We start from the raw sequence: 24,194 nt of genomic DNA, 5'->3' as shown, positions 1-24,194 counted from the left end.
TTTTAACTATGTGACCTGCCAAATGCTTATGGTGAAAACGTAAGGTTATCCAAAACCTTGACTCTTCTGTCATGTCTCTAGTGCACAATCTTGCAAGCCTTTAGTGAAGAATGTAGTCAGAGCTGATTGCATCAAGCTTACTTTTTTATCCTCAGACGTTGGGTGATTAATATTCTCGTGGCTTCTACCACACAACTCCAGCACTGTTTACCCAAGCATTATCTGAGTTTGAGGGGTTTATTGAGCTTGACTGTGGTTTTTTAGAATCTGATTAAATTTTGACTTCAAATGGATTCATTGTTACAGAAATCTATGGATCGGTATGCTAATGCTTTAGGGGTAAAAAAAAAAAAGGCAAATAAATTAGTTAAAGCCCAGTTAACCAACAACATTTTGTACGTCACATGGCCTGACTTGCAACAGACTTTAGGACTGAAGTTGGACTTTCTCAGAAAATCGCTCAGACTGATGCATTCATACAGCATGGTCTGCATTTCAGCACTGGTGAATTCAGATTGCCTTTACGTAATATTTTCTTTTAGGTAGGGAGTACCAAAATTGTCTGTTGGGTCAGTCAACACTTTGCTGATGCTTTTGAGTGTGTGTGTGTGTATATATATATACACACACTTAAATATATAACTGCTGTGTTACAGAAGGGTAAACACCAGATTGAATTTGTGGATGTCTGAGTGTGTTGTCCTCTGTATAATCAGGAAGACATTTGGATGCTCTTGTACATGCTGTACCTTTGATTGCTGAAGGAATATAGAACATTAATGCTTTTTATATCTTTGCTATTAGGTATCAAATGAACCCGGCAACCGCTACAACATCCAGCTGATTAATGCACTGGTGCTCTACGTAGGTACCCAAGCTATTGCGCACATTCACAACAAAGGCAGCACACCCTCTATGAGCACCATTACCCACTCAGCTCACATGGACATCTTCCAGAATCTGGCCGTAGACCTGGACACAGAAGGTAAGCTGGAAACACTTCTAGTTTGTGATGTAGAATTTAACAGCGGATTCTCTGTTTGAGCCATGAGAAATACAAAGATCTTTTCACGTAGCTGGTAGTAAATTCAGAGTAAGTAATGCTACGTTAGAATATTCAGCTCTGAATACAGGAGCAATATTAAAACCAAGCGCTCGAGGTATTCAAGGGAATGAGGAAGATGATTGAGGAGGAGGAATTGAATTCTTACTGCCCCCTCAGCTTGGGTTGATAAGGCTTTTTCACATCTTCCATTGGTTTTGTTCCTTGTGCCTTCACAAGGCAGGCTTACAAACCTCAATCTTCAGCAATACTAGGTGCTGCTTTATTCCTTTTTGTGTGTGTGTAAGGGAAACCGTATGTACTCACTGTTCCGTTCCTGCAGGCCGGTACCTTTTCCTGAATGCAATTGCCAATCAGCTGCGATACCCCAACAGTCACACCCACTACTTCAGTTGCACCATGCTGTACCTGTTTGCAGAGGCCAACACTGAGGCTATCCAGGAGCAGATCACTAGGTGAGAGGGAAGGCATTTAAGTTTCCAGCATGCGGCTTTTCACTTTCCTTCCTCGTGGAATTTGGATCTTTGAGCTCTAACTGGTTTTACTTTTTTGGATTTCAGGGTTCTCTTGGAACGACTGATTGTAAATAGGCCTCATCCCTGGGGTCTCCTTATTACTTTCATTGAGCTGATAAAAAATCCAGCATTTAAGTTCTGGAACCATGAGTTTGTTCACTGCGCTCCAGAAATTGAGAAGTGAGTATAACTGAACCACAGAATCACTAAAACAATATATCTGAAGCAGGGGCTGAGTTGCACCTTGACTTTCTGGCGCTTTCTAGCAGAAGCACAGTTCCCTGCTGTAGACACACCTAACGCTGCTTTGCTTCTGTGCTCAGGTTGTTCCAGTCAGTTGCACAGTGCTGCATGGGGCAGAAGCAGGCCCAGCAAGTAATGGAAGGGACTGGTGCCAGTTAGATGAGCTGCATCTTGCATTGCAAGCGTGCCAGCCTGGAGGTCCCCGTCCCATCGACCGACAGAAGACTCTGTAAGACTCCTCCTGACCTTCCCAGCCCCCTCGATTGGGTAGACGCAACAGACCCTGGGTGAAAGTCTATGTGGGCATGTTCCAAAGTTTGAAACAAATTTTTTTGACTTTTGGCCAAAATTCAGAAGATGCTGTGAATATCATTTTGAACTAGTGTAAATACAAGGAACAGAAACGTTTGTCTGGACTTTTGGGTTTGTGCAAATTGTGTAAAAGGCAGGTGGGTAACTGGTGCCTGTCCAGCTTGTAATAAAGGGGCAGCTGCTGATGCCAAGCACTTGTCTGGGGCAGACCTCCTTGTCCTGACATTCCCAGACTCCCAAAGAATATTGAAAAGCCAGTTATAATATTATGTAACTTATTTTTCTTTATGTGGATGGGGGACCTTTAAATCACTAAGGTGTTTTATGAAAAAAAAAAAAAAGAAAAAAAAAGAAAAAGGTGGATGTGTTTGGAATATGGGAATACTACGGAATATGGGAGGGGTGAGGGAGGGGTTAAGGTTCAGTGTTGCTTTCCCCCCACCTGCATCAAATGCTGACAGGCAGCAAGTGGAGTGGCAGTCAGAGAATGTCTCTTTCCTGTTGGAGAAGACACACCTCAGGCCCTTTGGGAGAGGGTCAGCTGTTTTTAGTAAAGAAACCAGAGACCAGGCCTATAGCTTTTTTTTTTTTTTTTTTTTTGACACTTGTAAATTTTGGAAGGTGGGGGGTTAAATCTAGGCCTTTTCCCACCCCCCCACCCTGTGACCACACAGTATAAGTTTGTAAAAAAAGGGAAAAAAAAAAAAAAAAAAAAAAAGAAAAAAGAAAAAAAAAAACCAAAACGAAAAACCCAAAGGACCAATACAGCCCATTTTGTAAGGATTTTGAATGTTTTGTAAAGTATTGGTCCATGTGTTGTATTTTGTAGCCTTTCTAGTTCTTGGGCTTTAGTTCTCCCACTTCTTGTATGTATGCATACTGTAGTTACACATTAAAGTCATGACATGCAGCACGTGCCACTCTGCTTATTCTCTCCAGTTCCATCCTGCCTGGCCAGTTGATGTCTTTCAAAGTCTGTTCCACTCATCCAAAACCTGCAGTTTTCCAGTGTGTTTTGGGCACTGCCTTACTGACAACAACTGGGTTTGTTCTCTAGTGTGAGGTCAGAGGGGAGAATCGTTAGGGCTACACAGGGCCGTGCTTTGAAATGCAAAAGGACAGTTGTGTGGAGATAGAAATATCCGAGTTGCACGTTCACGAGCTGAGTTGGTCTCTGAGAAAGTTGTGCTGGAAAGGAGACTGCTGGCAGCGGAGGCGTACAGAGCACGGTCAGCAGAGCAGCTTCGTATCTAATGACTTGCACCCTGCCACGATATTCCCTTCAGCAAGGCCCTGTGCAAGGTTTCTGCGTAGCTGGAACAAGGATAGGTGCCTCCCGTGTGCTGACACTGTAAAATCTTTCAGCCTGTGCCTTTGCAACCTAGCAGATACTAGGAGATACAGCTTCTCTGCTTTCTTTTCGGGTAACATCACTAGTTCAGTTAAAGTTAGTTGTTAGTTAACTGCTGTTGCGCGGGTAGAGGTCAGGATTCCCTGCTCATGTTTAAGGGATTCTGTACCTGGCTGTGCTCTGGCTGCACAAAGCAAAAACCAGCTCCAAGGGACCGCTGAGCCAGCGATGCCTGCAGCTCAGAGGGAATTCTCTACCTGTCACCTTATTTCTAGGCCGTGTTTTTCAGTCAGCCGTGTGGCAAGGAGTAATCTCTGGCCGGTTCCTATACTTCCTTGGCATTTCTTTGGCAGGTCAGCAGTTACACTGAAATTGAGCCTTTTGAATTTTTTGGATTTTTTTTGGTTCTGGTGTTGCAACTCCAGCTTACTCTTTCTCCTGTATTGGGTTAGGACGCAGAATTACCAGCAACCAGTTTTTCTTTATCTAGTCCAGATGCCATGGGCATTTTTTTTTTTTTTGCCATTTAACTAGCAAACCATATGCAGAGCTTAATGACTTGCCCTAACGACTTAAAGCTCAAAGGTCTCTCTGGTTCTGTACTAATGCTGGTGTACACAGCTCATTTCCTTTATGTTTTAAGAACTGCTAGGCTGGTGTAAAGAGGGGAGGGGCAGGAAGGTGGACAGGATCTGGCTGAGTAGGATGGAAGCCACTGCACTTCATATCCTCTCTTGGCAGTAAGGAACTTGTCAAAGTAAGGAGTGCTGGTGTCAGCTCCCCAGGGGTTACCAGTGTCCTTGCCAGCAGCACCCCTGGGTAGAATGCGCTTCATGTTTAAGAAGCTAAGACTAACCTTCTGAACCACTGTGCCTAGTCTGAAATCTCATCTGCCATAGGAAGAAAAGTGCCAAGGTGGCAGGCTGGACTCTCTAATCAGCCACTGCATTACACCACTATAAAAGGGGAATTAAAAAGCAACCCTAAGTACTGTTAAACCACCCTGGCCCCCAGCAGCGCAGGCAGGGCTGTAGCTGACCTCTGTCTACAGAGCACAGTCTGGGTTTTGCTTGTTTGCAATACTTGTAGCTGCAGCAGCAGCAAAGATTCCCCCCCCCCCCCCCCCCCCCCTGCTTCAGATGGGGCTTTGCACCCTGGTGAAGTAGGCAGCATTGGCTGAGTAAGAAACATCTTTATTAAATATAGCTTGGCCTGCCAACCTCCAGTGTTTTTTCATGCAAAAACTGCTGAGGGGAAAAATAATATTAATAGAGTTAAACATGATGCAGAGCAATGCTGGACTTCGGGGAAGAACTGTATCACCTGGAGGGTGTGTATCAAATGCTTAGCCTGCAGCAGCTGCAGAACTGACAGTGCTCCTTTAATCTCAAGCCCATACAGAAATGCTTTTTATAGAGGTAAAGATCTTGCTACACCGAGCCTACATGAAAACCAGATGGATGGGCCTGTACTCTCTAAAATGCTCAGTATTAACTAAGTATAGGTGAAGAGTTTGCTGCTGTCAGCATCTCCACCCGCCAGATGTTTACTCTGACCCTCTCTAAGGTAAGAGCTACCAGCTGGATTTCTGCCCTCTTCATCCGGACGAGGAGCAGTTCTTGCATTAGATTCCTGATGCTAAATGAGGGAACCCGCTTGCTGTTCTGACAGTGTATGTCTGCCTTCCCAAAACAGCCAGCAGGACCTCGGGGTTTTAACTCTCTAGAAGGTGGTAGTTGTGGCTCCAGAGCTCTCGCTGGAAGATACGGCCACCCGGAACCACTTCTGTGCTGTGGGAGATGCTTTGTTTAGGCAGAGGTAGCTAAAAAGCCACGTGCCACGAGGGACAAGTGGGGCCCGTATTCAATCTTGCCCTTTCTTCTGGCTGCTGTAGAAGAGATGGCCAAAGGCTGACCTGCCCTTCCCGAGCACAGTTCCAGGGGCAGCGAGCTTTTTACCGTACCAGCTCTAGCAGCTGATGCAAGATCCTTTTCTGGCCGTAGCGCACATGCAAAGCTTGCTGCTCCCTTCGACTCAGTTTCTCATAAGCCTCTTTGTTATTTAGCAAGTCCTGCTCTGCTTTCAAGTCTGACCCGTAGGACTCCAGGGTCAGCAGCACACTGTCGTAAAGGAGCTTCTTGCAAGGGGTTTTAAGCCTGGAGAGAGCCTCATTAGAAAGGGTAGAGTTTTCCTCTTCCTCGCTGTCGTCTTCCCAGCCATCTTGTTCCTTACATGCTTTGAATTCTTCTTCTGACATGCAGAGCACCTGTAACGACCCAGGCAAAGAGACAAGGCAGTGGCACTGTGGGTACATGGGGCTTCCTCCCCTGCAGACCTGTTTAAGAGCCATGGGGAGCAGGTGAATTATTCCTCAGCTGTGCTAAAGGCGAGAGAGTAAAACTGGCTTGGGTACCTAATCACGAGTAACTTGTGGGTTGGAAGAACATTCAAACAGCAAACCTGGGTGTTGGTAGCAGTCTTAGAGGACGTCTCAGCTGCTGCCTACAAAGACACGAAGCTCTCTGGAAGGGCAGTAGCCAGGGAGCCGTTCACCACTGGGATGTAAGCACAGGTGGGTGGCTAGTTCAGGAGAGGAAGGTGACTAACTGCCTGAAGCCTGGGAGCTGGGCAGGCACACCCCCCCTGCCACTTGTCACACAAGGGGGAGCGCTAAGAGCAAAGCGACTTCACGTGCTTGTCCGTTTTTTCAGGCCGGTTTGCGGGGCTGCAGTATTGCTTAGTCTGTGCCCTCCCTTGTGCAGCCCTTCCACCCCTGGGCAGTGCTCACCTTCAGGGTCACGGACAGCTCCTCCTCTGTCAGCACCTCATGCCAGCCAAGCACAAAGGCGCCTTCCTCCCCCACCATCTCCAGCTGGCACAAGAAATCCCACTGCTCGGAGACCAGCCGCTGCTGCGCTTCGCTTCCAGCACCTGCTTTGAAGACAGCGGAGCTGCAGCCCCACCACCTCGGGTTGCAGGGGGCGAACGAGGAGCCGGAAAACCCCGGGCATAGCCCCAGCACCTGAAACGCTCTGCGAGAGGCTGATTTTTTTTTTTTTTCAGGTCAGCCTTGATCCCTCGTTCCGTCCCCATTTCCCAGAGATCCCTGTGTGTCCCCCCCCCGCCGCGGCTCCGGGTGCCACTCACGCTGCAGCGCTGCCTCGCGCACTGTCACCATCTGGATGTCGGCCGTGTCGTTGGTGTTGCCGGGGTAGGGCTCCGCGAAGCCGTACATGTGCAGGAGCTGCCAGTTGGCCATCTGCCCGTAGGTGTTGAAGATCTCCTGGCCCTTGCTGACGGGCCGTGTTGTCACCATCCTTAAACATTGCTGCAAGCAGGGAGAGAGGAGCCTCAGGGCTGCGCTGATCCCGCCGCTCTTGGGAACAAGGTGTTTCAGAGAGGCTCGGATGACCCGAAGCTCTTCCCAGCTAAAGCCAAACATGCACTACGAGCAAAATATTAACGAGATCCAGGCCAGACTTGCTGCCCTGGGTTCAGGGAGCCGGGCTCGCTCTGCTCCTCCTCCCTGCGAGGCCTCGGGGAGCGGGGACTGTGCTGATGCCTGGCGCAGCGGCTTTGCGCTCACGGGAGAATATTCCAGGTTGGCGTTGTGGTTGGCCACGTGATTCAAAATATCTGCTACAGGCACCATCATCGGAGGGTTGGGCCCCCTTTCATCTTCGTCTTCCTCCTCCAGAGGTTCCTGAAAGCTAACAGACAAGGGAGATGAAGACAAGCCAGCTTTACACCTGGCAGCACAGGGTAAGCTTCACCTTACACTCGCGTTCTTGTGGAGCCCCCACCTTTTAACTAGCACGGCTTTTCCTCTCGCCCCTTGTCGGAGCAGAGCCCTCGCTTCTCACCTGTAAGCCATGACAAATGCCACCAGCTGCTTGTACAGCTCCAGCGTGTGCACCTTGGGGTCGAAGATGGTGGGGTGGGACTCCATGAAAGGCAGGATGATGGAGCTGTACTCCAGGTGGATGTTAGCCAGGTCCTTGTCCACAGCTTCGGGGATGCCCGTGCCCTGTAGCAGCCTTGTTCGCTCTTCTTCAGGCCTGGTGCAAGAACAACACCACACTTATCTCCAGCTGCCGTGGAGAGAAGGGTTTGTAAACTCCTTTCTCCTTCACAACGGGCCGGGCCGCGCCTGGTGCTGTCCAAGTCTTGCATTCAGCCCCGGGGGGGTTACACCTTACCAGAACATGGGGTGATCCAGGCTCCTGAAGTCCTGCCAGAGGGAGAAATACGGCTGCCAGGGCGAGCTGCTGGCCGTGTACTCGTGCAGCAGGGCCAGCAGCAGCGGCACCCAGCCCGACTGGCTCTGCAGGGACTCCTGGGCTGAGGAATCGGAGAGAAGGGAGAAAATGTAAAATGAGTTAAGATTTTTTGGTCCTGGGGGAAGAATCTTCTTCGACCCAAAGCTTGATCCTCCCGCCCTCCTCCCCTGGCTTTAGTCTGGGGCTGGCAGCCTGATTTTTATCCTCTAAGCCCTTTCCAGGCTTGGGTTTGGCCTGAGCTGCTGCAGAACCAGAATCTGCTGCCCCAGCCTCGCTCATCCTCCCCCCTCCAGCAAGCCCAGAACCTTCCTTTCTCCTGGGCCTGATGGAAAGAACCAGCGCAGGGGTGACTGTCACCTAAAGAGCGGAGCGCTGCCACTCCGGGGGTTTTCTCCCTGGCTCCAGCCTCCCTGAGGCAAAGGGTGGGGTACCCCAAACCCGAAACACCCCCCCCCCTTTTTTCCTGCCTTTGTGCCCGCGCTCACCTTCCTGCAGCAGCGCCTGGATGGAGCTGGTGTGCTGGGACAGCACGGCGCTGCGGGGGACGCTGAAGAGGAGCTCTCCTTCCTCCAGCTCCTCGGCCGCCAGCACGCCGTACCCCGCCACCGCCCCCTCCCTGCTCAGGCGCACCTGGGGCGGGAGGGGAGCGCTGAGGGGAGCCGGGGGGGGGCCCGGAGCCTTTCCACCCCCCCCCCCCCTTCTCCCGCCCAGCGCCGCCTCACCTTGGGGCTGAGCTGCACCCCGGCCCGCCCGCACCACGCCAGGAAGGCGGCGAGGGGCTCGGCGCTGCTGCCGGCGGCCGCCGGGGGGGGACAGCGAGGGGGGGGACACAGAGGGGAGCGGCGGGGCCGCTCCGGTCCCCGCTCCGGTCCCTTGGGCCTCTTGGGCGCCGAGGCCATGGCGCTGCCCACGCGTGGGCCCCGCGCGGCTCTTCCGGGTAGGCGGGAAGCGCCGACGGCGGCCGCCGAGGGACAAAAAGCGGCGGCGGGGAACGAGGCGGGGGTGGGTGTGGGTGTGGGTGTGGGTGTGGGTGCGCCCCGGGGGGGCTCACGGCGCCTCTCTGGGAGGTGCAAGGGGGCTGCGGTGCCGGTCCGGGGTGGGGGGGGGGTGTCTCCTCGGGCTTCTCCCCGGCACCCAAGTGTCCCCACCGGCTTCGAGGGGCCCCGGTGGCTCTGCGGGTGCTCGCTGCGCCGGCGGGGTGACGCCGCCGTTACCAGTTAAAAGCAGCGGGCCCTAATTAAGCGGGATAATGAATCGGTCAACAGCCCCCCCCCCCCCCACACACACACACACAACCCACGACGCGTTCGGGCCAAGCTCCGATCTCCCTCCCGAGGCACCGGCCCCCGGCTGACTCCCCCCGCAGCACGGTTGCGTTCACCCGCTGCTCTTAACGACGCCCAATTAGCGCCCACGAGGTGCTTGACGAGGCCACGCCAGGCTCCCCGCGGGCCCACGCTGTCGCTTCGGGCCCCCCCCCCCCCCCCCTCCCCCCGTGAGGGTTTGGCGTGGGCCCGGTGCCCCGGCGGGAGCTGCGGGCTGGGGGTGCGGGCAGCGCGGCCGTGCGGGCTGAGGAGCCGGCGCTGCTCCCCGGGAAAGCGCAGCCCAAAGCCCGCTGCTGGCCGACTCTTATTTTTGAGGCCGCTGGGGTTGACCCCCAGAGCCCTCGCCGGGCTCCCCGCCTCCTCCGCTCCGTCCCTCTGGCTTTGGGCTTGGCCCCAGGGGGGGACGAACCCGCTGCCCGCGCCTCAGCTTCCCTGCGTGCCCCCTGTGTCCCCCCCCACTCCACGGCAGGGGTGCTGGCAGGGGTGCTGGCAGGGGTGCCGGGGCAGGGGTGCTCCTCCTGGGAGGACAGCCTCCACGGGGGGGTCCTGGCGGGAATGTCCCCCCGCCACCCTCCCCCCCCCCGGTGACAAGGGGTGCTCGGCGCCCGTCCTGGCCGTCCCCCAGCCCCCCCAAATGTGAGCCTGGATAGCTCAGCTGGGAGAGCATCAGACTTTTAATCTGAGGGTCCAGGGTTCAAGCCCCTGTTCAGGCGAAGGATTTCTCCTTTAGGAGCCCACGGGCATCTTCTGCTGCTGCTGGGGGGTCCCCAGGGTGGCTCTCACCCCCCCTCCTTCACTTATTTTCTCCGCCCCGCTCTTTTCTTCCAGCCATCACAGAAGAGAGGGGGATCCCCTGTGAGACGATGGGGAGGGCCAAAGGTGCTATTTGGGAGGCACCCCCAGAGGGAGATAAGGAAGGAGGGAGGAATTGGGTGGATGGGAGAAAGAGCAGAGCTGGAGGGAAGGAAGCCAGAGCTGGACAGGAGAACTGGGGGGGGGTTCAAGGGTGGCTCCCCGCCACCGGTTAGGGGGTGGGCAGCTCTTGGGGCACCCCCCCCCCGGGGCTGAGCACAGTTGAACCTCGAGCCTCGCGGGCGGTGTGTGGTACCCCCTGCCCGCCTTTTGCCATGCCCCAGGGCAGGGGCCACCACTGCACCCCCCACAGCCCCCCAAACCTACCCCCCACCACCACCACCTCGGCTCGGGCAGAGGCTCCCGGGCACCCGCCCCCCCCCCGGTGCCTTTGAGGGGCTGGAGGACGGTCGGTCGTGTTTTCGCAACGAGACGCGGCACCCGCATCAACCCACGAGCTTATTTTATTGGCCCGATGAACTTTTGCTTCCCAGCGGCTCCGCTCCCTCCCGCACGCGCGTGCCGAGCGCCGGCCTCTGCCTCAGTCATCATTCATTTCTTGCCAGCAAGAAAACAAAGAGATAATAAATAGGAAGCTTATTTGCGGGGGAGGCCCAAGGGACGGCCCGGGTCACGCGCAGCCACGGCCAGGGCTGCGCCTGGCCCCGGCCGGGGCGGGGGGGGGGGACGGCAGGGGGGCTGCAGGCAAACAAGCGGTCGCCCCACGGCCACGGGGGGACAGGACAGCCTGGCCCCGGGGCCACGCACGCTGCGGGGCTGGGGGAAGCTGCCGTCCCCGGGCAGGGTTGGCAAGGGGAATATAGCCATCTCTATTTAATTCCATTAAAATAGACTATTTAAAAAAATTATTTCTAGTAGTTAGAAAAAAAAAAAAAAAAAAAAACGAAAAAAAAACATGTCGTGGTCCATCCAACCCCAACGGGGGCCACGGAGTTGTGCGCCGGAGGTTTGGGGACCCGCCGGCCGGTGCGGGGACGGACCCCAGCCCGCCGTGGCAGCGGGTGCCCCGGGGTGGGCGTTAGCGGGGTGGCCCCCCCCCCGGGGGCACAGGCAGACCAAAGGGGAGGGGGAGCGGGCGCCCTCCCCTACCGACCGTCACCCCGAGGGGCTTAAATGACGTGGCAGCAGTTGAACTGCCCCAGCGAGAGGAGGCTCTCCTTGGAGCCCGGCCGGATTTTGAAGGCGAGGGCTTTCTCGCAGAGCGGGAACTGCAGGAGCCTGGCCCGCAGGCTGCCCCCTTTGCTCTTGCCCGGGTCCAGCTTGATCGCGCTCTCCGCACCCCCCTCGGTGCCCCCCGGGCCTGAACAATCCACCGACGCCGGGCTGGTGGGTGGCCCCTGCCCTGGGGACTTCTCCGTGGTCGTCTCTGCCCCCAGCACCTGGGGGACCCCAACGGAGCTGCTCCGGGGTGATGGGACGGCTCCCCCTTCCCCGGGGGGCTCCGCCGAGGAGCCCCCGGGGTCCGTGTCCTCCTTCCTCTTCGGGGGCTCAGCTCTGTCCCCACGTATCACCGGGGGACCCCGGCCCTTGCTCACCCCCTTCCCAGCCCAGGCCACCCCCAGGCGCCCGCCCCGGCCCCCCAGTTCGGCCCCTGACCCCCACACCTCCCCGCGGCCGGGCGGGCGGCGGGCGCGAAGGAAGGCTCGCATCTGCTCCTGGTTCAGCGAGCTGCTCTTCCTCTCCAGGGCGCTGGGCCTCCCTTCTTCCTCCTCCTCCTCCTCCTCTTCCTCCTCGCAGATCTGCTGCAGGGCTGGAGTGCTCTTAGTGATGGCGGTGTCAACGGCGGGGACCTTCAGCAGGGTCCCGGGGGGCTGCCGGATGCTGATGTCCCCTCCGGGGGGCAGGGGGGACAGCCGGGAGCTGGCGGCGAGGCCGCCCGGCACCTCCGCGAAGGGCAAGAGGCTGCCGGCGCTGCCCACGGCGCCGAACGAGTCCGGCAAGTTCGTCCTGAGAAAAAAAGGCGGGATGGAGGTGTGGGGACGCAGCCGGGCATCGCGAGGGCTGCAGCGGGGAAGAGGAGGCGGGAGCCTGCCCTGGGGAGCCGGGAGGGATTTTGGGGGGGGGCTCACCTGCTCTGCACCTCCTTGGCCAGGTTGTAGACGAGGCTGAGGCGACGGCCCTGCTGCTCCTGCTTCTCCCGCAGCATCCTCTCCGCCAGCAGGAAATACGTGGCCGTGATGTGGTTGTAGCGGTCGGCCTCCAGCGCCCTGCGCGGGACCCGGGTCAGCGCACGAGGGACGTGCTTGGAGGGACCCCCCCCCCCCCCAAATCACTCCCCGAGCCCCTCGCAGCGGCTCCCGCCCTCGGCAATCCCGCCCCGCCGCTCACTCCTGGATGGTGTCCCGATCCGCGATGTTCCCGCACGTCATGGCCTGGAGGATGATTTCGTGCTCCTCCTCGGACACGCGCTTGTGGGAGGTGAGGGGCAGCAGGCAGCGGCTGGCGGGGGACGGGTCCACCCCCTGCAGCCACGCGTGGCCCTCGATCTGCTCCAGGGAGGCTCGCCGCTTCGGGTCCCGCTGCAGCATCCTGGAGATGAGGCTGCAAGGGGGGGGGGGGGGGGGGGGGGCGAAGGGGGGGGAAAAGGGGCAACGCTGCAATGCCACAGCGGCAGGCGAAACCCACCCCCCCCCCCCGCCAAAACTCAGCAGCTTTACCCTCTTTTCCCAGCTCAGCTCCCAGGCATCCCCCCCCCCCCGCCCCCGCGGCCCAGGGGGGGTCTGGTGGCGGGGGTAGAGGTGCTTACTCAGCGCACTGTGCCGAGACGTGGGGGGGGACGGTGTAGCGGCAGTCCAGGATCATGGTGAGGGTCTCGCTGTCGTTGGCCTCCTGGAAGGGGGGGTGGCCGCACACCAGCATGTAGAGGATGACCCCCAGGCTCCAGATGTCTGCAAGAAGCGGCAGCACTTCAGGTTGAAGCCACCACGGCCCAAGGGAGAGACCCTGGGCGGGGGGGGCCAACCCCCCGGGTCCCCAGCATCGATCCAGCAGAAACCAGCGCTCACTGGGATGCTCCTCAGAGGTCCTGCCCCACGGATGGGGGGCAACCACAGCCCCACCAAGGACCTTCCCCATCGCCAGGTCTCAAAGGGCTTCACCAAAGCGGTTGAGGACTTATCCCCTTGCCCAGGTGGGGGACAGGGAAGCCAGCCCCGAGCTCCGTCCCCCTCTGGTCACTGTTTCATGTCATTATTATTCAGTTTCCCCGGTCCCAAACAGACCCCACCACGACCATCCCCGGCACTGGGCTGCGCTGGAGGGGACACCACAGCGACGGGACGGGGACACCGCAGTGCTCTGGGCTCTCCGGCCGCCTACGGCTGCGTGGGCACAGCCAGAGCGGGATCGCTCCCTGCCCTGGGGACGTGGGACGGACGGAGCCAGCGGCACCTTCACCCGCTCCTCCTGTCAAAGACACAAACCCTCCACCAAAGCGCTTTTTGAGGATGCTGAGCACGCCCCAGGGCTCTCCGTTAATACCTTCAGCTTCTTAAGTCAAGTGCCCGCGTTTGAAAATTTCTCATCTGCGCCGGTTTTCCCCTTTCATTTCCCTTCGCAGAGCCACCGGCTTATTTTTCTGCCATCTCTATCCCCGTTCTCAGCCCCAGAGCCGCCTCTCCCTGAGCCGCGACGCTGGGCTCGTGCTTTGTTTTGCTAAATCCTCCTGCCCCAAATCCCAGCAGAACTGGCTCGGGTCCCGCTCCCCTCCCACGTCCCAGCAGAACCTCTCGGTGCCCCCAGCCCGGCTCCCTGTGCCCCGGGACGGTCTCCCTGGCCCCCCCTGCACCCCGGCCAGGGGAGAGAGGGTGCCGGGAGCCACGGAGAGGAAGCGTTTTTCAGGGCGGGGATGGAGCAAAGGAAACTTTTGGAGCTCCTCCGCCCAAACAGCAGCAGCCCGAGCAGGTTTCCTTCCGGCATCAACCCCCAAAATAACCGCTAGCACCGGCTTGCCGGCGGCTGCACCCTCGCACCCCGCCAGGCTCGCAGCCTGTTTGGGCTTTTCCTCCCCCTCCCTGGCGCGAACCATCGCTCCGTGGGATCTTGGTGGGAGCGGGGACGGTCTCCACGGGGAGGACGGCCCCGTGCCAGGGCAGGGCAGGGTGTTTAGGGGACAAAAGCGTGGTGGCACCCGGCCGGCAGGCCCGCGGCTGCGCCCCATCGCCCTTACCGACAGCCGGGGCGTCGTACTCATCCCCGAGCAGGATCTCGGGCGCCGAGTAAGCCAGCGAGCCGCAGCTGGTGGTGAGCATCTTGCCGGGTTGGAAGCGGTTGCTGAAGCCGAAGTCGGTGAGCTTGACCACCCCCTGCTCCTGGAAGAAGACCACGTTCTCGGGCTTGAGGTCGCGGTGCACCACGTGGAGCTTGTGGCAGTAGGAGATGGCGTGGACGATCTGGGCGAAGTAGTGCTTGGCCCGCGCCTCGGCCAGCCCGCCCTCGTGCCGCATGATGTGGTCGAACATGTCGCCGCCGTCGCCCAGCTCCAGGATGAGGTAGAGCTTGGCGTGGGTGTCGATGACCTCGTAGAGGCGCACCACGTTGGGGTGCTGGACCAGCTTCATGCAGCGCACCTCTTGGAGGAGCTGCCCCGCCGCCTCCCCCGCCAGCTTGCTCTTGTCGATGACCTTGACAGCCACTCGCTGCCCGGTGAAAACGTGCCGCGCCAGCTTCACCACCGCGAAGTGGCCCTTGCCCAGCGTGTGCTCCAGGTCGTACAGCCCCGCGATCTTCCCCTCGCCGCAGCCCTGCGCCCCGGCCATGGCGGCCTCAGGCGGGGACGGGCATCGGGCGCTGCGGGACGGGGGAGCTGCTCAGCAATGCGAGGCTGGGGGGGGGACAGGGGGACAGGGTACCCCTCCAATACTGGGTCCCCCAGCACCCCCGGACACCAGGATCCCCAAGGCGCCAGTCTCCAGCAGCCTGGCCACCCCCGACACCCCACCCGGGACATCCCAGTATTCCCACCTCCCCTCCTCAGTACCCTAGGGCACCCCGATACCCCCACATCTGGGTGACCAGCACCCCAGTACCCTGGGTACCCCACTGCCCTCCCCTCCGCTCCCCAGCGTCTTGGGCACCTCCACTCCCCACCTCCAGGTCCCCATGACCCCAGCACCCTGGGCACCCCAATACCCTCCACTCCCCAGCACCCCGGACTCCCCCATATTGCCCACCTCCATGCCTCCAGCACCCCGGACACCCCCATATTGCCCACCTCCAGGTCTCCAGCACCCCGGACACCCCAATATCCTCCCCTCCATTCCCCAGCAACCTGGACATCCCCAGTGCCCCCACCTCCAGGTCTCCAGTACCCCAGGCACCCCAATATCCTCCACTCCCCCTAGGCACCCCCATGTCACCAATCTCCAGGTCTCCAGCATCCCGGGCACCCCAATATCCTCCCCTCCACTCTCCAGCACCCTGGGCACCCCCACACCCTTACTTCCAGGTCTCCCGCACCCTTGTCACCCCCAAACTCCCACCTCTAAACCCCAGCACCCTAGGCACCCCCATATCGCCCACCTCCAGGTCTCCAGCACCCTGGACACCCCCCCCCCAAACTCCCACCTCCATTCCCCAACACCCTAGGCACCCCCATATCGCCAACCTCTAGGTCTCCAGCACCCCGGGCACCCCAATACCCTCCCCTCCACTCCCCAGCACCCCCATACCCTTACCCCCAGGTCTCCCACACCCTTGTCACCCCCATACTCCCACCTCCACTCCCCAGCACCCTAGGCACCCCCATATCGCCCAACTCTGCGCCTCCAGCACCCTAGGCACCCCAATACCCTCCCCTCTACTCCCCAGCACCCTGGACACCCCCGACCCGCCCACCTCCAGGTCCCCAGCAACCCCGGGCACCCCAATACCCCCCCCCGGGGTGCAGCCCCGGCCCGGCCGCACTCACCGGGGCAGCGGAGCTGGGGCCGCCGGGGCTGCGGCTGCCCGGGCGCGCCCGCCCGCCCCGCTGACGTCAGGGCGGCTCCGGGCTCGCGCCTTAAAGGGCCCCGACCGCCGGGGCTGAGGCCGGGGCGATGCTCATCGCACCTCCCGAGGCAGCGCTGCCCGCGGCTGCCCTGGGCCCGGCCCACCGGTGCCCGTTTTGGGGGCGGCATTAATGGTAACGAGGGCCGGTAACGAGCTCAGTGTTGTCACCCCGGAGGGGGGGGGGGGGGTGTCCCTCGTGGGACACGCTCCCACCTTGCCGCCCGCTCCCACCCTCGCTCGGGCCGGGAGCTCCGAGCCAGGGCTGGGGGCACAGCCTCGGCCCCTCGTTCCCCCCCCCGCTCCCCGCTTTCCGCCGGGAGCCCTGTTTTCCTGGAAGCGGCCCGGCCGCCTCATTTAGCTCGTTAGGGGCTGCGGGGACGCGCACAAAGCAGAGGATGCTCCTGCAGATTAAAAAGCTCTCAGCGTGGCCGCTCTCGTTAGGGCTAATGCCTTCCCAGAAGTTCTCCGCCCGCCGCCCCGCAGGCTGCAAACAAGCCCTAATGAGCGGGGCCGAGGGTCCCGCTCGGGGGGGGGGGGGGCTGGCGTGGGTCGGGGGGGGCAGCACGGAGCGGGGACCCGACCCCCACGGGGCTGGGGAGGGAGGAGCCGGGAGGATCAAGGTGGCCAGAGGCTCCTGCTGCAGGAACGGGGCTGGTTGAGGCCACTCAGCACCCACCCGAGCTTTGGGAATGGGAAAAAGGGGGGGGGGGGGGGGGGCTGCCAAACCTGCCTCTAACTCAAGATGAGTCTTCATGGGGCATGCGGGGTGCTGTGCCCAGCGGGTGCTGGCAAGGGCAGAGCCCCGGCCACCAGCCTCCCTTGCTGGGCAGGTCACAGCCCATTGCTCACATCTTATTCCCCCGTTTCGCTGAAGCCACCCCAGGACACGGGCGTTTCCGAAAGGAGCCCAGCTGAGCTGCGACCCCCGGAGTCTGTAGGGTGCTGAGGGAGATGCTGGTGGGGAAGCAGAGGCGTTGGTAGCCCCTGGGGCGCCGGGTGCCTGGGCAATTAGCCACCCTGTGAGCGCAGCCGGGGATCTGAACGGAAAGGTGATTCCTTTCTGGCTTCTGGCACCGGGGTTTCTAGCAAACAACTCTGCTGCTCTCCGCACCGGGTGGGACTGCGGAGGCTCCGCGAGCCGCATCTCCCACCACCTGACCCTCCGTTCCTGGTGCCTCTCCACTAGTGAAAGGCCCGTGCGTGTGGGGGCCGGGCCCTTCTCCTGACGGGGTGCTGGGTGCTGCACCCCAGCTGCAGGTCCCTCTCCCTTTGCACAGCTGCCTGCTGTACACATGCCGACACCCTCGGTTGAAAAAAACGACAACAGGCACGTGGTACGCTGGGGTGCTGCGTCCGTAACGCACAGCCCCCGGGGCGGTGAGAGGCTGCAGAGGTGCCACCTCCGCCGGCGCCGGGCCCCGTGACTGAGGCCACATCGGGCTGACTGCAGCTCCCTCTGGGATTTGGAGCGGCCCTCAAAGGTCTCTGCACTGAGACGCTCAAAGGAGCCACGTAGGATGGCTGTGAAAGCCAGTCAGGGCAGGGGAGAACCGAGCAGCCGGTTCCTTCCTTCCTTCCTTCCCGTGCTGGAGTCAAGCCCGGGGTGCACAAGGAGCCCCTCTGAGCACGCCCGCCTTGGGGAAGCAACAGGTTTTCCAAAAGATTCATGAACGAGGGACGCAGTGAGCAGAGGTGGGAGCCTGAAGAATCTGCAGATGGCGAGCGGTCAGCAGTTGGAGGACTTCTGGAGGCTCTGGGCTATGGCTGGGTGCCTGCCAGGAGCTATGGGTGGGCAATATTCCCTTTGAAAACGGGTAGCGAGCTCGGCATGTCTTTGGCGAGGAGCCTGTAGCCCTGGTATTTCTCAAGTTGGGAACGAGATGTCCTCGGGCTGCAGCCTCGGCGCTGCTCAGGCATGGCTGGAAAGGGAAGCGGCCTGGAAGGGCGGTGGGGATCGCTCCCCAAAAAACTTGGGAGTTTGGGGCCAGTGGGGATCTGTTCTGCCCCGCAGCCGTGCGGGGCGCAGAGAAGGAATCCTCCCTCCCGCGCATCTCCCCGCCAGCTGCCTCTCCGTCCAGACAAAGCGCGGTTTCCAGAGAAGCCCACCTACCTGGTAGTTAGCAGAGTCATGTGGCTGCAGCACTTAATTAATAAAAAGCCGATATAAATTCCAGTAAGCATGTGGGGAGGAGGACATCGAGGCAGAGAGCGGTAGCGGCGCTCCCAGCGAGCCCGGTGGAGCAGCGAGCGGCAGGCCCCCTCTCTGCTCGGAGAGGTCAGTGCGTACACCGGGGAGGGTCTGGGGGCATTCGGGGTGCGATACCCACGGCCGTGGGGCTCACCACGGCACGGAGGGGGTCTCTCCCAGCAAAGAGCTGGGTGGTTTTGCGGGGATGGGGAGGCTGGCACAGCTCAGGGCTGCTGGGGCTGCCAAAGCAGCGGGTGCTGGGTTTCACCGGACTCGGTTGCTGGCAGCAACTTGGGGTCCCCCCTCCCAGCCCCTTTTCTTTCGCTCCCGAAGACTTTCACTTTCAGACCCCCCAAAGCCCACAGCCTGAGCCTGCAAGCACCTGCTCTCCCAGTCCTACCCCCAGCTGTGCCTGGGATGTTCCTCCTCCCCGCCCAGCCCCTCCAGCCCAGCCTCACCCCCCTCTCAACATCCTACCTTCACCTTCCTCCCTTCTGCTGGATCCCCCTACGAGGCGGGAGGGAGAAGCAAACCCTGCACTGGGGGCAGGTGAAAACCTCAGGCTGGTCCAACCAGGGGGACACGTCCTGATGATGGTGCCACTGTCCCAGGCGGAGGGGGCTTTGCATCCAAACCCTTCCCACACGGAAGCCGTGCAGCCGGGTGTCAGCGGGTTTTTCGGGTAACTGGGTGGCACGGAGGGACTGGAGCCCCCTGTGAGGGTCTTGGCCGTGACATCCAGCCCACCACTGCAATCCTTAGGCAAAACAACATCCATCCCTGCTCTCTCTTCCAGCCTCCGCATCACACTTTGTCTTCTCAAAGCCCCATGCTTGTTTATTGTGCCCAAACCCCAGGATATGGTTGCAAAAGGAGTTGTAGCAAAGCAGTTGGTCATTTCCTGGGGACTTTCAGGGAGATTTCTGTCTGCAGCTGCTCCAGCTGCAACATGCAGAAGGTCTCTCGTGTTTCAACCACGTTAAGTTGCTCTTGCCCGTTCCCTGGGCTCCTGCCTGCCGTGTTGCGTTGCGAACCTGCCCATATGGCTGGGCGTGGAAACATGGCTCAAGGGCTGGTGGCTGGAGAGCCGGGGGAGAAAGCAGGACTGGGAGAGGGAGGTGTTACACAGGAGCTGGACAAGAAGCAGGGAGGTGCTGGGCCATGAGTCGTGCTGCTCTCGGCACTGCCGTGGAAAAGGGCACGGGATGGAGCTGCTGGTGAGTACGCGGCTGCCTCTGCAGTGGTACCTGGGGACCTCATGAGATCCCAGCGCTGGCTGCAAGGTCCTGGTTGCACGCCCAAGCCCAGATGCAGAGCAAGCGGTAAACATTAGCTTCTGGTCTTTAAAACCAGCGGAGTTTCCACCCTTTGTGAGGGGAAGTGCCTGGCAGGAGCTGTGCTGGATGCATCGGCCACATCCCGTGCATGTGCAGGCGGTGGATGCACCGCGATGGTCTGGTGGCAGCTGAAGGCTGTGCCTGGGGCAGGGACACCCAGAACTGCTGCAGAAAAGATCAAGTCTCGCTCCATCCTCGGCTGCTCACCCCCACTTCTGCAGTGAGATCACGAACGTGCCCGCTTGTGGGGTTGCCCCACAGCACATGCTTTAACTCTGGAGGGTCCACGTGAAGCTCCCAGGTGGGGGGTGGCCCAAGAAAGGCTCTCAAGCCCGACAGCAAACAGCCCGGCATGGCGGCGGTGCCGGCAGAGGCTGCCCCTTGCCGATGTGGGGGTGCTGGTGGTGGGGTGGGGGCCAGGCCAGGCTGCCAGCGGGGCGGGCTGACTCTGGCTGGGACCCCTCTGCGCAGGTCTGTCCCCCCCTCAGGACTATGCTGAACATGCTGCTGCTGTGCTGCGGGCTGCTGCAAGGCATCCAGGCCGTCCTCACCACCGACCTCAGCTGCGGCCACCTGCAGAAGGGGAGCGGGGGGCTGGAGGGGGCCGACAGAGCCCGCTACTCCAGCCTGCTACGGAAAGTCAAGGAGGTGTCTGCGGAGCCAGCGGGTGAGTCCTGTGCCCTCCCCCCCCGCCAGCCGCTCACGGGCACACCCAGTGTCCCAAAATTGAAGTGGGGACCCCACACCCAGGGTCAGGTGCAGGGGATCCCCTTGAAGCAGCCCAGTTTCTCCTGTCGCTGGTTAGTCAGAACACCACGGCAGCCCACAGGGAGTGGGGGGGCGCTTTTTTGTGGGGACACATGACCACAGGGAGCAGAATCAGAGCTGCCCGCCCCCCTCCAGCAGCCTCCTTGTCCAGCCTCTCTGTTTCTCGCAGGAGCTCTCCCCAGGCTGGGGTTTGAGCAGATGGCCCTGGAGGTCCAAGAAGCCAACGGTGACCTTGTGCCGAGAGGCAGTGCGCTGGAACCGCAGGTAACGCTCCCTGAGCTTTCTTACAGACACCCCAAATTGCAGGGTGGCCTCGGGCCACGGCAGCCTTCTCTGTGCCCCTGGGACCAGGGCTGGTTTGCAGCCTGGGAAGGGAATATCTGTTCGTTGCCTGCTGGGGAGCAGCAGGAGCTGGGATGAGCTGAGGCTGCCCAGAGCTGCAAGGAGCTCCAAGGAGGGTTGTCCAAGCCCACACTCCTGCAATCCATTTAATTAACCTCAAGCACAGTCCAGGAAGCCTCTGCAGAGCAGGGGCTCACCAGACAGTGCTGCATCTTGCCTGGCTCAGCCCCCGGTACCTCTGTTCGAGCAGAAGGCACCGCACCCTTCACTAAAGTCAAGGCTGCGCTTCAACATCAATGTGTGGATAAAGGCCTTGAGCCGTGGTGGATGAGGCACTGACATCCGCAGGGAGCCCAGCAGATATTTCCAACACGCTGACAGAGCTCTCCGCTGCCGGCAGCGGTGGATTTCAGCAGCCGCTCTTGGCTCTCTCCATGCAGTTCTTTATTGCTGGTGCAGTGGTCAGCACCAACTCTTTTCCCTCCTCTCTCTCCGCCAGGCATCGTCCACGGAACTGCAAGCTGCAGGCCGGGAAGAACGCTCGCCCCGCCGCTGTGTCCGTCTCCTGGAGTCCTGCCTCGGGCACCAGGTCCCCTGCTGCGACCCCTGCGCCACCTGCTACTGCCGCTTCTTCAACGCTTTCTGCTACTGCAGGAAAATCAGCACCAGCTTCCCCTGTGGCAAGAACTAGCGCCCATGCCACGGGGCTGCCCGCTCCTTGCCAGCGCCTGCCACCTCCTCCTCTGCAGCTCTAATAAACCACGTTAGCAAAAGCCAGCACCGAGTGGGAATGGTTCAATGCGTCCCCTTAGGATCTTGGGGGAGAGGGGTAGTGGCAGGGTGAAGGCACCTGCACCCAGGTGGGCACCGTGTCCACACAGCCATGAGTCCAGGGCACCTCCGCGTCAAACAAAATGAGATTTTTTTTTTCCTCAGAACACCTTCTGCAGGGTCCTTCCCGGCTGGATGAGCGGTCTGTCAGCAGGAGCGGTGCCCCAGGAGGGGACATTTCGCAGCGCTGCGCTGGGAGTTTAACTTGTGCTCTTCTCCTGACAGTATCGCTCACGGCGGCCCAGGGGGGTTCACAGCAAGGGACCCTGTGAGCTGTCAACCCCAAGAATTAGTGACCACCCGCGGTTTGGCCAGACACCATCACCTCCTCCACCACTAACCCACATGCCGCCAGGCGCGCTCGGGGTGAGGCAAAAAAAGTGTCCGTGAAGGCTGTGAAAAGCCCTAAAAACCTACAGACAGGTGCGGGGGCGAAATTTCAGTCCTGGCGCTGGGTGAAGACGCGCTTGAGGAGGGCTTCAGCCCCGCTCCGTGGGGATGCAGGAGGCGGCGCAGGGAGAGGAGGGGGAACAGCCCCCGCCATCTCCTCAGGCGCTTCCCGCCATTCGCACGGCCTGCCGGGAAAGGGGGGGGGAGAACGCGCGCGCGCGTCAGGCGTCACGTGATCTCCGGTCACGTGAGGCGCCGTGGCTAGTCGGGCCCGTCTCGTCGCTCGCCGCCATGTCGTCTTTCCCCGAGCTGTATTTTAACGTGGATAACGGTTACCTGGAAGGGCTGGTGCGCGGTTTTAAGGCGGGGGTGCTCCGACAAGGCGACTACGTGAACCTGGTGCAGTGTGAGAGCCTGGAGGGTGAGTGGCGGTGGGGCTCCGAGGCCCTCGGGGGCTTTTCCCCCCCCCCCCAATACTGAGGGGAAGGCCGGGCTGAGGGGAAAACTCGGCGGGTGGGAGGGCGGGGGGGGGGGGGGGGGGGGGGGGCGAGGAGCTGCGCGTCAGCGGGGAAAAGAGCCGAACAGCGGCCTTTCTGAGGCGCTGTCCCCTCTTCATTCCTTTGGCTAAGCAGGAGGTTGGTCCTCCCCCAACACACACCTCCGGCTGCTCCCTCCGAGCTCAGCTGACTCAGTTCTCCGGTCAGCCTGGCCATGGGATTGCAACAGCTGATACGGTGGTTTGAGGAAGCTGAAGCTACCAGTGCTTTCTGGAGGTGGCCGTATAGCTCTGGTGCTTGCCCTGCAGTTGTTGGGAGCCTGGCAGGTTTGTCAGGCTTTGCTGATGAGTCTTGTTTTGTGCTTTCACTTCCTAAATGGCAGGTAGGGTAGGAAACCTTTTTAAAGCCAAACACGAGATTACTGGGGTAATTTAACTTAATCCCTGAGACCCATGATGGTTTTCTGAGGAGATTTGGTTGCCTAGGAAAGTACCTGCTGTTATTGAAGAATTGCTAGTGGAAAAAAATCTGCTGCAGATCTTAGTAAATTCTCCAGTGGCTTACCTTTCACTTGTAATCTTGAGTTCTCTTTTGAGGATAATTATGACACTAATTCTGACTTCTGGCCATCACCTGTTTCCTAGATCAGTGTGCACAAACCTGGAGAGCTGTGAAGGTTTTGCTCTGTGATACTCGTCACCTCTGGTCAGCTCATCGTCTTAATTAGTCAGTGCTAAACTATTCCTCTGTATCTGTGACGTGATTAACTGTTTTCACTCATTGATGTCCAGAATCTGGATCACAAATCACAAAGATCAAAACCAGGTCTCTGTTGAAATAGGCTAGAAACAGCCAGAGATGTTGGTTGTTTTGGTCAGTGGGACTATAATTATTGGATCATTCTTTCTTCTAAAAAGACTAGTTAAGCATCAGCTTTATCTTGATCGTTGCTGAGCAATTGAAGTTATTGACTATCTAGAGGAATCCTTGGCCAGCTGAACTCTGGATGCAAGTTACCTGGCGCTGCTCATCTAAATGTTAAACAACAAAATGGGAACAGAGTGCTGTGATGTGCCTCAGTCTCTACCTTAAAAAACACCCAGGGGGTTTTCACTTAGGACAGAAGCCCGTTTTCAGCTAGACATTTTTGCAGCTCTTTGCTTGTAGCAGTCTCTGTGCTTCATTATTGCTTTGGAGCCCAGGGCCTGAAAGAGGGTGATGGGAGGTATCCCGGCTCTCTTGCTAGTCAGAAGTCTCAGCATGCCCTGAACTATGACTTTATCACCTTCCCTTCAGATAACTTCCTCTTTGGAGTCTTTCTGTACTTACAGCTTCTCTTTTTTTCTCCCTTTCTTGCCTTCTGAACCAAGTTGTGTAAACTTAGCTCTCCCCTGGAGTGGTGTTTTCTGCATTTGGAATGACTCAGTTTGGAGTTCCCGGATGTCTTGGTATCATTACTGTCCTGTCCCTGGCAGCTCTCTGGTGGCAGCTGCTGCTGTGCTCCTTGTCTGAGCTTCCTTCAGAGCCTGAAGGCAGTTCCAAGTTCACTGCCAATCTCGTTCTTCCTCCACTTGGCTTTCTGTGCCTGTGTCTAGTGTGCTCTTGTAGAGGGATTTTCCTTCAGAGGAACATTGCTCTTGATCACTTATGTACATCTATGGTTAGACTGTTTCTTTCCTCTGTTCCTTTAGTACAGATTTTATCATTTTGGTACCTGTTTTCCGTGCTCCACAGATTTTTAAATGTGTTCTTTCTCTCCCAGATGCTTGTCTGCACCAAATCCAGGCATCATTTAGCTTATTAGCAGTTGAAATAAATACTCGGGCATAAAACACTCATGCATTCTTCTCTACAATTTCTGTTTTGTATTTGCTGCTGCCTCTTGCATGCA

At 59.0% G+C, this 24,194-nt stretch overlaps 5 protein-coding genes and 1 non-coding gene across 17 annotated transcripts in view; 4 read left to right on the top strand and 2 right to left on the bottom strand.

The window, feature by feature from the left end:
• The window catches only part of CNOT1 (CCR4-NOT transcription complex subunit 1), a 58,141-nt gene extending 55,098 nt beyond the window's left edge, over positions 1–3,043 (top strand). For all 10 annotated transcript variants that reach the window (XM_042797402.1, XM_042797397.1, XM_042797400.1 and 7 more), the window contains exons 46-49: positions 805–985; positions 1,386–1,518; positions 1,624–1,758; positions 1,902–3,043. In XM_042797402.1, coding sequence (XP_042653336.1) covers positions 805–985; positions 1,386–1,518; positions 1,624–1,758; positions 1,902–1,980 — 528 coding nt within the window. In that variant the 3' untranslated portion in view covers positions 1,981–3,043. The remainder of the gene's footprint in view (positions 1–804; positions 986–1,385; positions 1,519–1,623; positions 1,759–1,901) is intronic.
• Positions 3,044–4,656: 1,613 nt separating this feature from the next.
• SETD6 (SET domain containing 6, protein lysine methyltransferase) lies at positions 4,657–8,721 on the bottom strand. 2 transcript variants are annotated; one of them, XM_042797404.1, is made up of 8 exons: positions 8,487–8,721; positions 8,250–8,394; positions 7,684–7,825; positions 7,348–7,542; positions 7,071–7,194; positions 6,632–6,812; positions 6,273–6,415; positions 4,657–5,750 (listed from the first exon to the last, which is right to left on the bottom strand). In XM_042797404.1, exons 1-8 carry the CDS (start codon positions 8,661–8,663, stop codon positions 5,439–5,441), a joined length of 1,419 nt encoding a protein of 472 aa, XP_042653338.1. In that variant the 5' UTR covers positions 8,664–8,721; the 3' UTR covers positions 4,657–5,438. The 2 variants fall into 2 exon arrangements, with proteins under 2 accessions (XP_042653338.1, XP_042653339.1); XM_042797405.1 differs by having other exon boundaries at positions 7,679–7,820.
• A 1,008-nt stretch (positions 8,722–9,729) lies between these two features.
• TRNAK-UUU lies at positions 9,730–9,802 on the top strand. The gene has a single exon. It is a non-coding gene; the product is annotated as a tRNA-Lys (tRNA).
• A 585-nt stretch (positions 9,803–10,387) lies between these two features.
• Positions 10,388–18,701, bottom strand: LOC116960323 (SNF-related serine/threonine-protein kinase-like). Of its 2 annotated transcripts, none has more exons than XM_042797800.1 (7): positions 18,616–18,701; positions 14,131–14,750; positions 12,709–12,850; positions 12,291–12,503; positions 12,032–12,169; positions 11,567–11,909; positions 10,388–10,499 (listed from the first exon to the last, which is right to left on the bottom strand). In XM_042797800.1, the coding sequence occupies exons 2-7, from the start codon at positions 14,717–14,719 to the stop codon at positions 10,494–10,496; spliced, it is 1,431 nt and encodes a 476-aa protein (XP_042653734.1). In that variant the 5' UTR covers positions 14,720–14,750; positions 18,616–18,701; the 3' UTR covers positions 10,388–10,493. The 2 variants fall into 2 exon arrangements, with proteins under 2 accessions (XP_042653734.1, XP_042653733.1); XM_042797799.1 differs by lacking the exon at positions 18,616–18,701 and adding an exon at positions 15,871–15,921.
• Positions 18,702–19,383: 682 nt separating this feature from the next.
• On the top strand, positions 19,384–21,362 carry LOC116960331 (agouti related neuropeptide). The gene is made up of 3 exons (XM_032987498.2): positions 19,384–20,142; positions 20,413–20,507; positions 21,085–21,362. Exons 1-3 carry the CDS (start codon positions 19,863–19,865, stop codon positions 21,274–21,276), a joined length of 567 nt encoding a protein of 188 aa, XP_032843389.2. The 5' UTR covers positions 19,384–19,862; the 3' UTR covers positions 21,277–21,362.
• A 670-nt stretch (positions 21,363–22,032) lies between these two features.
• Positions 22,033–24,194, top strand: part of ATP6V0D1 (ATPase H+ transporting V0 subunit d1) — a 38,958-nt gene continuing 36,796 nt past the window's right edge. The window contains exon 1 of the mRNA XM_032987467.2: positions 22,033–22,227. Coding sequence (XP_032843358.1) covers positions 22,098–22,227 — 130 coding nt within the window. The 5' untranslated portion in view covers positions 22,033–22,097. The remainder of the gene's footprint in view (positions 22,228–24,194) is intronic.

This window comes from Tyto alba, unplaced genomic scaffold (genome assembly GCF_018691265.1).
Source record: "Tyto alba isolate M040663 unplaced genomic scaffold, T.alba_DEE_v4.0 Super-Scaffold_26, whole genome shotgun sequence".
NCBI classification, from domain to species: Eukaryota; Metazoa; Chordata; class Aves; order Strigiformes; family Tytonidae; genus Tyto; species Tyto alba.
The sequence above is the reverse complement of the archived record's forward strand: the minus strand, read 5'-3'. Positions and strand labels throughout refer to the sequence as shown.